Source organism: Neopelma chrysocephalum, unplaced genomic scaffold, assembly GCF_003984885.1.
Source record: "Neopelma chrysocephalum unplaced genomic scaffold, ASM398488v2 Primary Assembly neopelma1_43, whole genome shotgun sequence".
NCBI lineage: Eukaryota > Metazoa > Chordata > Aves > Passeriformes > Pipridae > Neopelma > Neopelma chrysocephalum.
Window position 1 is genome coordinate 16,624,828 of NW_020897702.1, and position 17,917 is coordinate 16,642,744.

Here is a 17,917-nt window from a genome sequence, read left to right on the forward strand (position 1 = left end):
CATAAAATAGTATTTTTCATAGTACTTTCTGACTACTCTCTGCTTCTGTGCAAATGAGGCAATCATTCAATACACACACACACACACAAGTATGTATTTTAAATCAACCTCACACGCATCATAGGCATTTAAGAAGTAAGCATTCGTCATTTCCTAAAGAAAAAGAAAAAGCCCGAGGCCGAGCACCCCCGCACCAGCTCAGCCCAAGCAACCCCGGTCCCAGGCTCAGCTACTGGGCCAGCGGGCCCGGGGGTTCCGGCAACAGCGCCTGCGCAGCCGTGCCCGCCCGCCCCCTGCTTCCCCCGAAGCTTCGTGAAGATTCCGGAAGGCTCCGGCCGGCTCTTTCCTCCGAGGGAGCCGCCCCGCCCCCGGCGCTGCCGTCCGGCTTCCTTCCTTCCGTCCGGCGCTCCACCGGGCTCCGCGCTCCCGAGCTGCGGGGCAGCGCTGCCGCCATGTCACTGCTCTGCTACAACCGGGGCTGCGGGCAGCGCTTCGACCCCGAGAGCAACACGGAGGGTGAGAGCGGGGGGCGCGGGGCGCCTCCCTCGCTGACATTCGCTCAGCGCGGGGGTGCGAGGGGCGGCCTCTCGGAGGGGTCTGCGGGCGGGTCCGAGCGGTGCCCGCCGTGCTCAGTGTCCTGGTCGGCGGCAGGAGCGCCGTGGCGGTGCGGGGCTGTCACCGCGCCCGCGGGGCAGGGCAGGGCAGGGAGAGCCGCGGCCGGCGGGGTGCGCGTCCCTCCGCCCCCGCCGCCTGGGCACGCTCGTGTTGTCATGTGGGGCTTGCTGCCGCTTCTGGGGTCGGGGCTGGCCCGGCTCTGTACATCGCTGTCATATTGTCTAAAGGGAAAAGCTGGAGGCCCTGAGCAACAGAGGCTTTTCTGCTGAGGACCTCTGTGAGTGTTGTATGCATAGCAGCTACCAGTGGCTTTTTTATTATTTTTTTTATTATTATTATTTTTAGTTCTAATGTGTGGACTTGCAGCAGGTAATTAAATGTATCTTAATATGTATCTTAATGACACATGTGTCTGCTTTGCCAAGTGCCTTGAGCGCCTGAGGTGCTTCCCTTGTGTATACTGGGAATGCAGTACCTGGTGAAACATCTTTACCGCTCAGTCATTTGACGTTTCATAATTCCGCAGAGGCTGCAGAAGGGTGATCTGAGTTTTCAGTAGGCTTGCCCTAACCTGATTTGTAAAATAACTCTGTTGGCTGAATTTCTAGAATGCCCTCTTTGCATTAGTTTAATTTTTAGTGATCAACAGGATTAGAAGTAGGCTAACTTGTTCTAGACTGTGCATTTTCCATAATCAAGAACCCTCAATAAAGTGTGTTTATTTTTCTTAGCTAAGTATTTCCAAAGAGTAGGGCAGCATACTGAGCAGGACTTGCTAATGTTAGTAACAACAAAAGCAGGCACAGTTATGGAATGCTTCATTTAGTAATCTCTTCCACCACCATCCCTACACCCGTTGCCCTAAAAGACAAAGCAGATAGGGGTATTTATAATAAAAAAATCTTGTTGGGGCTTCATCACATGCACTCGCTGTAAAAAGAACAGTTTGTTATGACGTATTCTTGTGTTTGTGATCAAGTGCTAACTGGGGTGCTTGGATTGGGGAAAACAATTTCTTGAGATGAAGTTTGTTTTGATAAGTGACTAGAACAGTTACAGTGTCCTAGACTAAGCAATTCTAAAGGTAAACATAGTTATTCACAGATCACTTCAGAAAACCAAGCTTTATGTTTTCTGTAGCAGTAGAGTGATTATAACTTCTGTCATCCCTAAACTGCACCAAGGTCAATGGGATGATAGCTACTTAGACATCTAAATCCACATTTAACTGTGTAATGCAGTCAAGTTCAAATGTTTGGTTTTATTTCAGAACTGTGTTTGGCTTTACCTTTAAAGTTTTGTGGGGTTCAAAGCTAGTACATGTGTCAAACCAAAATACAAATCCCTTTAATGAGTTTTGCATTGACATGTTTAGAAAAAAAAATATTATTAGGAAGTTTTCTTAAGTGAATAGGTAGAAACTGTGGGTCCAGAAGGCCCCAGAGCTGTTTTGGATCTTTCAGGGGGTTATGTCAATATTCAACCTGTAGTATAGACATTCCCTTAGTGATGATTGATGTAAGAGGCCATTAATCTTCTCTTCAGAACCTGATGGCTGAAATAATACATTGACGTATTCTCTGTAGAAACTCTCATTGTTGCCAAAAAGTGAGCAAGTGGCAACGGGCTGACATGAAGGACTGTATGCCTTTTAAAGAGAGGCAGAAAAAACAGCCTGAGGGAAAGGATTGAAGGTATGTCTGTGCAATTGTGACTGAGCACACAATTATGAATTTGTCTGTGGCGTGCCTAGCAAGGTACAAATTTCATATGTGTTTTAGATACATTAGCAGTATGGATTAACTAGTAGTAAAAGACTTGCACAGTATCTGACATAGAAGTTATGCTCTAACTTCAAAAGAGGTAGTAGGTTTTAATTTATTTTTTTAACCTTTGAATGACCATATGAACATTTTTAATCTGTTTCAAGGGCAGATCATATTTTGGCATTAAAACAGTGGTATGAGGTAATACATGCACACTTTGGCATAGGTTTGAAAGCAATGCTGCTTTATGACAGTTGAAGATGGTATGCAAAACCAGACTGAAATTGTACATGTCACATGTGTTTGACTCAATTTCTTCACTGCAGTGTAACTTTTTTTGGTATAGGCTGTAATTTTGATTTTTCTTAATGCAGTTTAATTTGGTCCATTGCCAGACCAGAAGCACATACTCTTTGCAAGCTGTGTGTAGACAGATACATCATTTCATCCTCAAGAATTCAACAGGCTTTTATTGTAAATACCTCTTAAGTTTGTGTGACCCATACAAATTTCTACTTTGACATTTAATAAAAGGACTAATAAAGTGCTTAAAGAAATAAGCAAGAATGTAGTGGTAAGATGATTGCAGTGCTTGCACAGTGAGATCAGTTTGCGTATGAAATCAGTATTAAAAAAGCCCCATACCAGCAACAACAAAAACCTGAAAAACTGTGGTACTCGGGTGTCCAAAAATTATCTGAAGGTGAGAGAAAATGGCTTGCTTTGAAATAGTTTTGTTTCTCCTGGTTAAGGAAAGTTATTAATAACAGTGGAGAGGCAACTTGATTTATTTTTTTTCAGTGAAAAATGTAAAATAGAACATGCTTTTAACTGTGTGGGTGATCATCAATGTATATCCTAATTTTCCAGTTTTCCCCACCTAGTCTAGGGATCCTTCTATGAATGTAAACTTCACTTAGATAAGAGTTGTTGGACTCACTATGAGTGAAAATGAGTTGATGTTTTACTGTTATTCAGTTACTGTATTACTCCCTCTAGGACGGAGAATGGTCAGAATGCTTAGTGGAAAAATCCCAGTGCCTTTGTGTGAGGCATTGCAGAGCTCCTTGTCTTGGCATCTTCTGTTGTGGAGCATGCCTGGCCCTCATGAGGTAGCAGCCAAGGGGGCTGTCATTTACTCCATGATGTACCTCCTGCAGAGCAGGCTCCAGGGAGGAAGGAAGAAGGATTGGCATTGGTCATATGGACAAACAGACACTTGTCTGCATCGGACTTGTGAGCTGGAGAAGAGCTGTCTCTGAGTTAATCGACCATAAAATGGTTTTAGTGTCTAAAACAGTTGCAAGTGATTAACAACAACTCTGTCATTGAAACCCACATGCTTGTGAGGAATTGGAAATAGTCATTTAAGTCTTCTAAATCAGAAATAATCTTTGCTACAAACAGAGCTCATTTTTACTCTCATGATGTTTCTGATGACATACTGTCATACTTTTGGAAAAGAATAGCGCTCTTTATACAAAATAACCACATTTTTTTAAATTTTCATGTGAGGTTTACCAGCATTAGCTTTTCACCCTGAAGCTGAAGGAATTGATAAAAGTTCATGGATATATTTGTAAGTCTGACTGAAGGACTGATGTCCAAAGTATGTGCCTTTTGAGTTAAGGTGGGAACTGCTATCTGTCAGACAGTATTACTGCCTTAGACTTAGGCACTGAATATAAAATCAAAGAAAATTATACTAAACAAGATTGCTTTAAAATCTACATATTTATAAAAAAGATAAAAACAATAAAGTTTGGGTTTTTTTTTGTTTTTCCTTTTTAGTATCTGCAGGCTGATAATTAATAAAGTTATTTATCAATTTTCTCTTTTGCTTCCTACTATGTGCAATTGCGATATTTTTCACTCTGGTACTTTATTGGAGGCTTATCATAAAATTGTTTGTTTCACTTTTAATTTTAGCTGTTTCTAACAAATACAAAACATTTTGGTTTAAGGGCTAGAAGATAGCTAGTGTTTCCCATTGCTTTTAGAGTCAGGTCAATAAAATACTATGCATGCAATAAATGTCAAAGAGAAGTTATATGATCAGAGCAATTATATTACACCTGAAAGGAATACATAAGTAAAAAGGAACAGCTGTGTAATGTTGATAAACATCTATGAAGATCAACACTTTCATTAATGAAGGTTGTGTTTCAGTGTAGTGTTTGTACAGAATCCATTAATAATTAATAGTATGGATGTGTCAAAATTGTGTACGTGGAAGGCTAACCTTTGGGTTTAAGTCCTTAGGTGACCTAGGGTACTAGAAACATTGAAAAAAGAAAAAAAAAAAAGCTAATCATCATGGATGAAATCATGAACTTGAGATTTGTGTTCAAAGAGAATTTTTGACAGAGTGCTTCTACATAGAAAGCTCTTACCAGGTGCAAGTAGATGTATTCGATGCTGTAAACCAGTATCTTCTGTCTGTTGGGTGGCCATAAGGTCACCTTTTTACTTCTGCTGAATAACCCGTAAAGACTGATTTTTGGTGAAGACCAGGGGTGGTCCATAGAAAGTTTTCTTGCTCCACAGGGAAGTAAGTTTGTCTTAGATGCCTGCTTTCTAGTTGGTGATGTATAATACAGAAGAAACAAAGTCCTGATTGTTTAGGTTTACTTCATGCACCCAGAAAACTTGTTCTCTGGAGTCTAAGTTTCCTTAGTAATTTTGTGCACTTGGGGAAATTGGACAGCTGATAACATATACGAATTACAAGTGTGAAATTTTTACTGGGTTTGTGATCAGATGAATAGAGATTCTTAGTATGCCTGAATATTAATAATAGTCTTTTTCTTCTAGATTCATGCACCTACCATCCAGGTGTGCCAGTCTTTCATGATGCTCTCAAAGTAAGTATGTAACTGTCCTTTTAAGTGTTATCTTTATTTCTGTATGTGTAAAACAGTGTGCTGCTTTTCCTTTTTAACTCCAGATCTTTCTGTGTTGAGAAACTGATGTTCAGCTTATCATGTTTGAGCAACCCCATGAAGTTGGGAAAGCACACTTAACCCTGAAGAAGAAATTAAAAACTCTACTCATGTGGTCTAAATGTCATGCAAGTCTGTATGACATGTTTTCTGTTGATTAAGTTTAGGTCTCTAACAGTTTAATTAGGTCCTCTGAATAGGTCTGTGGAGCCATTGAGAAGTGTCAGACTCGCAGTTAATTAACCTGCTTGGAATTCAGACCAGCTGCTTGTGGTCTAATGTGGCTAAAGCTCTAATGTGTGTATGACATTTGTCTACCTTAAAAAAACCGTCGTGTTCATTTAATCAGCCAGATGAGAATGTTGGTTGAGACTGGTTACCCATGCCTCTGATGCAGCTGTCCAGGGTTCTTGGGCTACCTCTTCAATGGTGAATGTACCTGTGACTGGTCTCCAGCGCTTAGGCCAGCTGGACAGCCCATATTTGGTTTTGTGCTAAACTGTTTTCCTACTTCAGGATCTACTGATTGCATCCAAAGTGAGACACAACTTCCAAAACAGTACTGGAAATCATTCTAAGAATTTAATTGTGTATAGTCAGAAATCTGGTGTCCAGAAATGGAGCCTGGCACTTCTTACTGTATTAGTACAGAGGTAGCCTAAGTGACCTTTCTTGGAACACTGAACTGCTGTTTAACTGAGCTTTGGAGCAAGGGGTTTTTTTCTTGGTATTTAGGAACTGCTTCTACTGGCAGTGCATCTCAGTCCACAATGTGATGTCTTTTGGCCTCGTGAAAGCTTCTGCATATATGCTGGGCAGTGTGTTTTCTGCGAGCTATTGCTTATATTGCAATACATGACTGCGGAATTGGCCATTGTGTGTCACTGGCAAATTGGGACAAATGCTTTGAGATTAAATATGATCCAATTACTTAGGCTATGGCAATTTCTTTTTATAAAATTATAGTTGTGCTCATAGCACAGTACGTAAATGTTCTACATAATTATAAAGACAGAAATTATACAGTTGCCTCAAAAGCTTACGTTTACTCCCTCTGTCTCTTACAGACGCGCTGTTTATAAAACACTTTCCCCCTTCTCCTTATCCTATTTCTTGTCCTGATTAAAAATTCATCATAATTTCACATGAGCATTTTTCCTCCTGCTATGAATTCTAGATAATCTAAGAGGGCAAGGTGAACCTTCTGTCTCCTCGACTGTGGAAATGGTTAATATTTTGAGGATATTTTAGAACCACCTACCTGAAACCCATCATGCCATACCACTTAAGCTTTCAAAGTGGTGGTGCATTAGTCAAACTGTTGCCCTTAATAAGGTTCTTCGAGTTCTAAGATACATTATTCACAGTGGCAAGACAATTTTCTCTAAAATTGGATTTCTGGTTTACATAATAAAAAGTGCTCTTGATTGATGTAGTTAGATGACAGTGCAATGCACATATCCAGCTTTGTTGGAAAATAAGCAATTGAAAGATTTGACTAGGGCTCAAGGAAAGAAAAAAATCCCTGTCATTTTAGGAAGAGGGCCTTTACTTGTGCCACAGGTGAGCCTAGTCTCAGTTATAGTATTTGTTTGCTTACGTGTTACTTTATGAGATAAGTAACGTTTCTGTTTTCTGTTGTACAGAGTTGGCACCTAACTTGTCATGGAAATGTTGCCTCATGTTTACTGAACTTGATTAAGGCAACACAAGTGAACTAGAAGTTCCAGCTGTAACAGACTTTTCTGGCTTTTAAAAATGCAGATAATATTGTCCATTGAAGGGAAAAAAATAATCTCTAGTCGTGATGTGCCATATCTTGTAAAGTAATATAATTAATATTTTTCTTTTTATAAGCTGTTGTCAAGTATGGTAGTCATGCTTGTTTTGTTTTTATTCCAAAATGTTTATAGGGTTGGTCATGTTGTAAGAGAAGAACAACAGACTTTTCTGACTTCTTAAGCATTGTGGTATGTACTCATGATTATTTACAATTTGTATATGTCAAATGACGGTGATTAATATTAAACGGTACATGTGCTTACATGTTTCAAATTTGCCTACTTTTGTTAAAACTGTCTAAACTCTTACATGCACTGATTTTTTAAGGTAATGCTGAAGTCGTCTCATTTTCAAGCTTTAATGGTTATAATTATCTAAATAGGTTTTAATAGAACTACTTGCCAATAATGAAGGAGGGTCAGTATTGTTTGCTGCTTTGCTTGATTACAGAAAGTATGCATTTTTCTTTTAACTTGTGTCCAAATGAGGATATTTTCCACTTTGACTGCAAAGGAAATCCCACAGCTAATGTTTAGAGTGGGCTAGAGGAGAAGAAGGAGCTGAAGAAATAAGTCAAGAAAACTTGTTGCAGTTTTCATTAATTTTTAATTGTGCACACAAACTACACTGCATCTGCATAAACATATACTTTCCACAATAGGGCTGTACAAAGGGTCTCCATAACAGTGAGAAACCTCCTGAACCTGTTAAACCGGAAGTCAAAACTACCTCTGAACGGAAGGAGCTATCTGAACTGAAACCCAGATTTCAAGAACACATAATTCAGGCACCAAAACCATTGGAAACAATTAAAAGGCCGAGGTACAGTGTATGAAACTAAGTTTTCCAAATTTGTGGTTAGTTGGGCAAGTTAAAGCTCGCTTGGTTAAAGAGTGTTGCACGTTTCATATAGTGTAAAAATCCCCAAATTAACCTTAAAATAGCTTGTGTGGTAGCAGTGATGATGTTATCTCAGACTTCAAAATGAGATAGAAGAGTTCTGATTATGACAAGGAAGTACTGGATCTCTCTGCTTATCTCCACAGGAATCAAAAATTGAAGTCTATAGCCTCATAGCTTAGAATGTCACTGGTAGTTGTGTTTAGTGGTTTAAACAGTCATAAAAATAATTTTAGGGTGCTTGTATTTAGATTCCTTAATATGTCTGATTTATTTCCATTATTGTAGAGTATTTAGGATTTCCTGATGAAAGCCAAGACTGCCTTCTAAATTTCTAGTCTGTTTTTCCATAAACAGTAAGGATTGGTATTTACAAATTATGTTTGTTTGTTGTTGTAAGGGAGGTATGAAAGGGAGAGCCTTGTAGTGAGATTAAAAGTTACTACTTTGTCTTTTGCAAATTCTTTTTCCATGAAGCTGACATAAATACATGGCCTTTTTTTTAGCCCAGATGAACCAATGACAAATTTGCAGCTGAAAGTGTCAGCTTCCTTGAAGCAAGCTCTTGATAAACTGAAACTGTCATCAGAAAATGAAGGGAAAAAAGGTAAGGATAGAGGGAGTTTAAGAGGTATATGATGCTAATTGTCACACAAATAAAGGAAATGCTGTTTTATGTTGTTCCTGAAGTGATAGTTTCATGTAATTATGTTCTAGTTCTTAATAATGTGGGAAATAGCTTCCAGTCCAGGAAATGATGATCAAAATTTAAATATGAATGATCTGAGAGTTAGATGTCAGGAGCAGTATGTTGTCCTTAATGTTATTTGAACTGTGTGTTTTCTGAGATGTCCTGGTTAAAATAGACATACTGGGAACATCCATTTCGGAATAGATGACTGCCAGAGTTTCCAAAAAATGAACTTTACTCCTACTGTTGCAAACGCAGTGTCATATAAAGCCTTTCATAAACTGGTGAAATTCATCTGAAGACTAGTTGGTTCTCCCTTTTCTCTTTTTCCTCCTTTTTCTGCCCACAGTTTGTTTGGAATTTGGTTCCAGAACTACACTGCTACTTAAGAAAAACTTTCTAATTTCAACCTACGTTAATGGTTATTTTATGCTCTTTTGTTCTTGTGCCAAGCTAATGTAGCTCTTTTTTCTCCATGGTATCCCAATTATTTCCTTACGTGTATTTATAGACAGTAGTTGAAGACTTTTAGGTTCTTCATTTTACAAAACCAAACGAGATGAATGATTGTTTTCTTCCCCTGTGATTGTAATAATCCTCTTCATCATTTTTTTTTGCCCCACTTAAAATGTGTAAAGGTATAGAACCTAGAATTATATGCATAGGTAATACTGCTTTTGGAATGTTTGCATAACTTCTGTTTCTTTGTACCTCTCTGGCAGACTTCAGGGCCAGGCAGAAAATAGCTTGAGAGAGGTATTTTTTCTAATATGCTCCTTGGCTCATTTTAGTTCTTAATAAAAGCAAAGTGTTGAGTAGATTATACAATTCAGTTGCTATTTTCTGTAATATTCTGTTTACAGAGGAAGATAGTGATGAAATCAAGATTGGGACAGCATGTAAAAATGCAGGCTGTTCAAAAGTAAGTGGTTTAGTTCTACTTTTAAACCAAACTGCTAAACTATTAAATGACCAGTTTTATTTTTTTGTGTTCTACAAGTTGATTTGGAAAAGGCACAAGGTCCATTGGGTTTAAAAAGTGCACATTGATAACACGCTTCAGTATGGACAAATGCGTGTTGTTTGCAGTAAGTCAAAGATAACATTTTTTAAGCCTGTCCCGAACTTTTAATTAGTAAACTTGCCAAATCCATGGTACTAATGTGTTTCAACTTAAAATGTTAAATATGATGTTAGTGAGAGGTAGCATACTGATAACGCTTGAGGGTCTGGGAGGATCTGTAGAAACATCTACAGATCTTATCAGTTAATGCTTCCTGCCAGAAGAATCAAAAAGTCAGTGTTTTAACGCTTTAACGCCAATATTAGTTGTTATATTACATAGTCATTTGAAGTGAAAGTTTTTTACACTTGACACCCTTGTGTTGTACAGAATGGGACAGTAGGGTTTAAGTAGGTATTTCACTGATCACCTGACAGATTTTGGATTATCTACTGAAGATCTCGTGGGAGGAGAACTTACAGCAGTCTTTGGGTTAGGAAGAACTGATCTGATATTGTGGCTAAGTTGTATGTTGTTTATTTTATGTCATTTTGAGAATCTGTGTGTTTTATGAATGATAAATTTAATTTATTTACCAGTTAAGTTCTTGTTTGCCCTGAATATTCAGAGTATTTTTAAGATAGGTATCTCTGGAGATCTAAAGTGACCTTTATGAGCATAGATGGTGTCCCCACTGATGTCAGTGCTATTGCACTAATACGAAATACAGCTTCCTAGCAGTGCCAGGGAACCTTCTGTGAATAAAAGTCAAATGGCTACTTTGAAAATCTAGGACAAGCAATTAGATCTAGATTATTTACCGAAAAGCTTTGTAGTGCTTTGTTCAGTGTTTCTGTTGTATGTTGGCTTGGTTTTTTTTCTTTGGTCCAAATCCTATAACAGTAACACACTTTAACTTACTTGTTTTACTAGACATACGAAGGACCACACAGCACAGAAGAAGTATGTATATACCATTCTGGTGTACCTATATTCCATGAAGGGTTAGTATTCAGTTAACTTCAGTTTTTTTAACTAGTGTGTTATGTCTTCGTGCTTTCTTTGTAGATGTTGCCTTGATTTATTTTGTACTGCCTGTTCAGTCAAAAATGGCAGTGCCTGAAGAAGGTATACTAAATTAACAGTAATATCATGCAAAGGAAAGGTCTTAAGTATTCATGGTAAATAATGTCCTAAATATTGTTTATTAATTACTTTGCAAACTCTCAAGGATGAAGTATTGGAGCTGTTGTAAAAGAAAAACTTCTGACTTCAATACGTTTTTAGCTCAAGAAGGCTGTGCAAGAGGAGCACACGTATGGACTAAAAAGGATGCGGTAAGAAGCACTGAGATTGCTCTCTGTAGCTGACTGTTCTGAATTTTGAATACTGAAATGTAGTGTGTAGCTTGATTGAGTTATTACTGTAGTTGAGCTATTACAAATTACTACCTCTGAAATATTATGGACAGCAGGATAACTGAGAAATGGAGTAGAAAGTAATCTGTGGGACAGGTATACTTGTAATAGCTACTACCTTTCTTTTTAGTGACATGTAGTATTACTATTTCATGGTAAAAGTTTTTGGCAACCTCAGAAAAAAACAGCAGTCTTTTCCATTCTGTTAGTTAAGTAAGTGTGTAGTATTCGATATAGAATACATTCCATATGTATTATTTTTAAGATTGTTAAGATGTCTTTCCTCTCCCAGAGAGCATGAAGAGAGCAACTGTACGTGTTGTGAGTAAAATAACTGTACTTCCAGTTCCATTCAGGGATCTAGTTGTTGTTTAGGTAGGGATGGCAGGGCAGATAAGGTCAGTGAGGTTCCATGGGTGAGGGGCATGGATGGAAGCATCTCTTTCCATCTAATTTGGATTCTGTTTACACATCTGAATATTTTTCTGGTCTTCATCTAATTGAGTGTCTTGATTTGGCTACTAGTATAACAAATAGAGAGAGAGCATCTGTTTAGTTTGTAGGTATTTTATTGCAATGTTGGGAACAAACTGAAGAATTACAAGATGAAAAATATTTCCATTCAAGGGTTAAAAAGATATATTTATTGGCTACTAAAAAAGTACTGGGCTTTTTTCCTGATTAATATTTTAAAAAATATTCCTGAATATAATGGTAAGTCTTTTTTTCTGTACCTTTTTCCTTATATAGGGTAAGAAAGTAGTTCCATGCAGGCATGATTGGCACCAGACTGGAGGAGAAGTGACTATTTCTGTGTATGCTAAAAACTCTGTTCCTGATCTGAGCTACGTAGAAGCAAATAGCACAATGGTGAGGATCTACCTTAAGATCAGCGACTTTTAGATAGGAAAATCTGCTCAGACTTTATTTTCAAGGCAGAGGTAGCACAAGAGTCTTTTTTGAGTAACGGCTTTTTTTCTGGGCATTTTTGTTTGTTCAAGTATATATAGCTTGCTCTTTTTTTCCCTTTCTGTTTGGACATTTGCATTTTAACGTGTGGGTTTTTTGAAAGCTGCAATACAGTATGCCAAAAATGAAAAAACCTTTTAATTTTACTTCTGCAATTAAAACCCAAGTGTGATGGATTTGCATCACTGTATGTGTGAATAATTATGGATTAGTAGTTTAATTGTATTTGACTTAATGTAATTTAATATCATTCTTCATTGTATCCTGTTTCACAGCTACTCATATTAAACAGGTGTTAAAATGCTTCTCTGATTTGTAAATCGTGCACTGGGAGAAAATTATACAGCTACCAGTGACCACTATTGACTATGTTAATGTATCAGAATCTGTTAAAATAAATACTTGCTTCAGTTTCTGAGGGACAGTTTGATCACTTTGATCATTGTGAGATCCAAATCTTAACATGGTATATTTTGATTCAACATGCTTGAGATGTCAAATGTTTTATTAACCTGATAAAATTTTCTAATTTTCTGTTGTTTTTCCTGTTAAGGTAAATATGCATATTGTATTTGAAGGAGAAAAGGAATTTCATCGCAGTGTGAAGTTATGGGGAGTAAGTATAACAATAATTTATCTATTAAAAAAACAAACAATAAAGCACACGCACACAAAAAAACAAAACAGAAAAGACAAAAGACAAGCCTTTAGCTTCTTCTCTATCAAAATGATTTGGCTTTCCTTATTACTCTGTTTATTGAAAGAAATTCAGTTGCATGTCATTCAGTAATTACATTTAAATCTGAACGTAATGCCCCAGGTGTGGCGTCATAATTGATGCTGGCACAGAAGGTGACCTTCCTAGGTCCTTTCTGATTGCAATACCATGGTAATGGTGTTGCAAAAAACCCTTGACACTGTATAGTTGTGTGCTTACATATATGTTAGCCAGTGTTAGATATGCGGGGACAAGTGATTGTGCCATTAACATTCCATAGCTTGGGATTGGGGAAGAGCTGACTCTTCAAGATACCAGAGGGATCTCCATCTACCTAAGTGCTACTGAAATTTAGTGATGAGGTACTCCCTAACTTAATTCCCAGCTATCTAGCAGTCTGTTTCTTAAATTGAAGAGTGAAACATATTTTCTGTTCTAGGTAATTGATGTAAAGAGGAGTTATGTGAACATGACAGCTACAAAGATTGAGCTCACTATGAGAAAAGCAGAGCCCCTGTTATGGGCAAGTCTTGAATTACCAGTATCTGACACACAACCAAAACAAGAGAGTTCGGATCAATAACGATTCCAAGAGACAAGATATTTCCCATTATGAAGTGGTGACTTGCTACTGTAATCAAATATTTAACTTTTATATAGATTTTTTTTTTAAATGCTAGATCATATGTTCCCTTCTTCAAAGAACTTTGACGCACAGTAAATGGGGGTGTAAACTTGAAGCGTAATAGCTATTTCTCCTCTTGCTCCCGTGAGTATATTTATGCTAGATGAAGTGTCTCCATGGGAATTTAGAGTAAAAGAGCTATTGCCCTTTGCTTGTAACCTTTCCTACCATGTACTGACTGTCCCAGTAGATATCCCACTGACTATCCCAGTTCTCAGTTCACAGTGTGTGTGTTAGCTTTTCAACTGATCGGTTTAGACTTGATGTACTCAGTAGCCCATGTTAAATTCAACACTGTTCGTTCTGAAGCGTACAGTAATGCGGATACAAAAATCTGAGTTTGGTTAGCATACAGTTCTACATCTAGAATAAAAGGTTACATAATATGAAATAACACTTATAGGCTTGCACTTTTGTCTTCTGAAATGAACATTTGTTTCAATGCCTGTTGGCTATGGAGGGATGGAATAAATGATATTTGCTAAGGGTTCCAGTACTTATTGACTCTTGCTGTCTTTCATGTATAAAAGCAGGAGATCAGGTTAAAATGAAAAAAAGTTGGTGAGAAGGGATATTTTTTTTTTTTTACTCCTTTGTTATTTGAAGGGTTAAATATAAAAGCAAATGGACAGTGAAATGGCTGGATAAATTAGCATTTCAACTGTAAAGAGTACACAAACAGCAGACTATTGTAAAATTACCAAAGTGCTGTATGTGTTTGAGGATCTTCAGAATGTGTATTCTGTCCTATTCTACATTTTCAAAATCTCAACACTTTCTTCAAAGTAGGTTGGTATGTGTAGTATGAAAAACCAGGACACACTGTAGGTTTCTTGAGAAAATTATTTCCATATAGGTAGACTTTAACTTTGAGTATGGTAATCTAAGACTTTCATTTATCTACAGGATATATCTTAGGAGAAACAACAAGCTTTAAAATGTCTGTCTCAAATTTTAATTGTAACTTTGAATTAAAATATTTTTTAAAATATTATTTCCTTGAACAGACTGTAATTACAAATCAAGACCTTATTTTTGTTTTCAGTTCTTCATCAATAAAGATATGTGGCTGAAAACAGGATAGTTGTAAAGATGAGATTTTTATCCAAACAGCAACACATACAGTAATGTTGCTTTCTCTTTCTGCTTGGAATATTTTCTTAATTTCGGCTTCCAGCTGAAATAAAAATAACGTTTTCCTATATAAGTCATACCATTATTTACTGTGCCAAATCTTATATATATAAACAAGCAGTCCTGTGGACTGTTAAAATGCATGGATGCTCATCTACCAACCTTGGCAGACTTGGCATAATACCAAGAGAAACACAGGACATAGTAAAGGTATTCTGAAGTGAAATATGGATTTCTAAGAATCTTGTTGTTTTCCAACGGGTATAATTTGACTTAAGCTCAGAGTTCCGTCTCTAACAGTACTTGAAGTCCTACTTCATGATTAAAGTAGTAGGAAATACATTACCAAAGAAACCATCCCCAAACACCAAGAAAGTAACACCAGTGATGTATATATGAAATTTGTTTTGGTGCTTCTTTGCCTTCATTTCAAGATACTTTTTCCACATTTGCTTGAAAGGAGTGTGGTTGCATACTCTCTTGGGCCCCTATTAAAAATTCCAGCTCTAAGTTCTGCTGAGTAGACTCTATTAACCTCTGCTAATGGGTTTTTCCCCCCTCTTTTTTGTTTTCTTTTAATAAATTTGAAAATGTCAGGTACCATGAAGTGATAGGGTACAAGCTTACAAAAATGTGTGCCTGCCAAGTGATCCTCTGAAGATTAAACAGTTATTCCCTGAGGTGTTCTGAACCAACAAGTGGAGCACTTATTAGTATAATACTGAGAACAATCACTTGAGTGGATGAAAAATTCTAGTTAGCTGCAGCTACTAGCATGCCATATGTGTTTGTATGTGCAGAACTCTGAACTTGGAAAACAAAATAAGTAGTGTTTAAATGCCAGGATAAAGTTCTTATTTAAGAAGCAAGTTCAAGCGTGTCTATCCATATGGGTATATAAATACCCTAAATATGTTGAAAAAATGTGGAAGACATATTTTCACTTTATTTTCATCCTTACGTGCAGTAGGTTTACATGTAGTTTTTAAAAAACTACAGGGGAAATGGAATTCCTTGGGAAAATAGAATTTCTGTTTTTAAATAAGTCATGTTCTGCCCTAGTATACTAAACCCTAAATGGAGAGAAATGTGGATGAATGGACTATCAGCAGTTAATACTGCAGGCTTTGGGACCCAGTAACTGTTACACCCTTTCAAACTACATTCTGCTGGTAGATGAGTCACCTTGGCCATAAGTAGGAGAAAGCTCCTGTAAACATGGTTCCTCAGTTTTGCTTTTGCTTTTTATTCATTTCTTCTACTCTTCTCCTGTTGTTCGTACGTTCAGCGCAAAACTCAAGATACTTCAAAAGTTTTATAATGACTTTTCCCATCAGTGGCAGTAAAACCACTTTTAAAATTTACCTGTTTAAAAAAGTAAGAAAACAAATAACCCGTAAAAACCCCAGCAGCTTTGATCAGGCAAGAAGGTATAGGTTTTACAATAATTACTTAGCTTTCTGTGGCCTGTGATGCTTTTCAGAATAAGAAGATAAACTTTCAGATGGTCTAGACTGCCATAAGTCTGTTTAACTGCAGTAATTCTTAGCAGTTTTTTAGAACCATATGTCTGCATCCATCATCAAGCTGCAAGAGCTGTTTTCACTGAATTTGGATGTTTTGAGCAGTTGCTCACAATAGGCTTGAACACACTAGTGGCTGATCTTGGTATTTTGTGCAATGACATCTTGACATGAATAGTGGTAGCTGACACTTAGATGGAATATTGTCTTGCCTGTAAATTTTATTAAAATTGTGTAAAGAGGGTGAAGCCAACTGTGGTGTACTAAACCAGTCATGATACTTTCTCAAAAGCAAGATTTGCAAAGTAAGTGAAGTGATTTTTGATTGTAGGCTTTCACCTAATAATAATAAAACTAAATGGCAAACAAGTATGAACAGGAATACTTGGTGTTAAATTTATCCTTTTTTTACGTTTTCAGTTGTGCTGTATTTATCAAGTTGATTAACTTGATACAGTCTAGCTATATTTTTATAATTATCAAGTCTTTAAAAGCTGTGTTTCAGTATGGATTTACATGTTACACATGTACACAGCATGTTACATGTGAAAGAACTGACTGTCCAGGTGCATATAAAACTTTACCTTCACAATCCCTTTTTAATATGAAAAATTGCATGGATGTACAAGTTTGTGACAGGAATCTTAATCATATCCCTCATGTATGAGCCCATTTTCCTACCTAACATTACATCCCAGGTAGCAACTGATAGGATGAGGGGAAACAGCCTCAAGTTGCATCAGGGGAGGTTTAGATTAGATATTAGGAAAAATACTTTTCATGGAAAGGGTTGTCAAGCATTGGAACAGGCTGCCCAGGGAAGCAATGTAGTCACCATCCCTGGAGCTATTCGAAAAACATGTGGATATGGCATTTAAGGACATGAGTTTAGTGGTGAACATGGTGATGGTGCTACCTTGAGAGTTGGTGGTCTTAGAGGTTTTTCCAATCTTAACAGTTCTATGATTCTGTGATCTTGTATCTGTAAAAATATTTCTTGCAGGAATTGGAATTTATGTTTAATGTTAATATACTGTTAAGCACTGGGCTGTTCAGCTACTCTGACTCTTAGGTCATATGTGGCACTGATATAACTTCACCAAAAAATCTTCAATTGGATGGTATTCTGGATCTTGTACATTATCAAGTCACCATTTCAGTAGTTTAGGAATTAGTTTTACTAGGAATTTTGCCTTGGAAAAAAACCAACTATGTATTCTACATAATGATGCATTTTTGGCTTGCATTCTTTAAACATGGCATGAGTACTGATTAAATACTGTACTTCCTAATCATTGGTCTTTCCCAATTTGCTACTAAATTATTTTATCTCTGTTCAGGAGGGAGATCCTTTTTAAAGTAATGAGTTATGTGTCTGGAACACTCTTTTAATGTGGTAATAATTTTACCATTATAAGAATCTTGAATTACGTTTGAAGGAAGGGAGGTGACTTTTTGCATGACTGATTCTGCACATTAATAGAAATTATATGCAGAAATTAATCTCATGTCTTCATGCTCTATTTTTTTTCTAAATGTATTCAATAAAATTCTTATTACATGCTGGTTGCATTTGGGGTGTTTTTCTGACTTCTTTTGTTATGGGAGAGAACTTAACTTCCCTTTGAATTTGCAACGTGGTTGTTGAAATAAAATGCAAGTGGGCGTTTTCCACGTGTGAGTCTGTATAGGAGGGAAACTGCATGTCCAAGGGTTTTTCCCCACCCCATAGTTTCTTTCTTTGCCTGTTGCTTTCTAATGCAACAGCCAG

General features: G+C 37.2%; 1 protein-coding gene across 1 annotated transcript; it reads left to right on the top strand.

Moving 5' to 3' along the window:
* The first annotated feature begins 386 nt into the window (after positions 1 to 386).
* CHORDC1 (cysteine and histidine rich domain containing 1) lies at positions 387 to 17,708 on the top strand. Its single transcript, XM_027677459.1, has 11 exons — positions 387 to 516; positions 5,196 to 5,245; positions 7,237 to 7,293; positions 7,767 to 7,927; positions 8,512 to 8,612; positions 9,560 to 9,618; positions 10,633 to 10,703; positions 10,931 to 11,036; positions 11,868 to 11,987; positions 12,640 to 12,702; positions 13,244 to 17,708. The coding sequence occupies exons 1-11, from the start codon at positions 453 to 455 to the stop codon at positions 13,385 to 13,387; spliced, it is 996 nt and encodes a 331-aa protein (XP_027533260.1). The 5' UTR covers positions 387 to 452; the 3' UTR covers positions 13,388 to 17,708.
* The last annotated feature ends 209 nt before the right edge of the window (positions 17,709 to 17,917 follow it).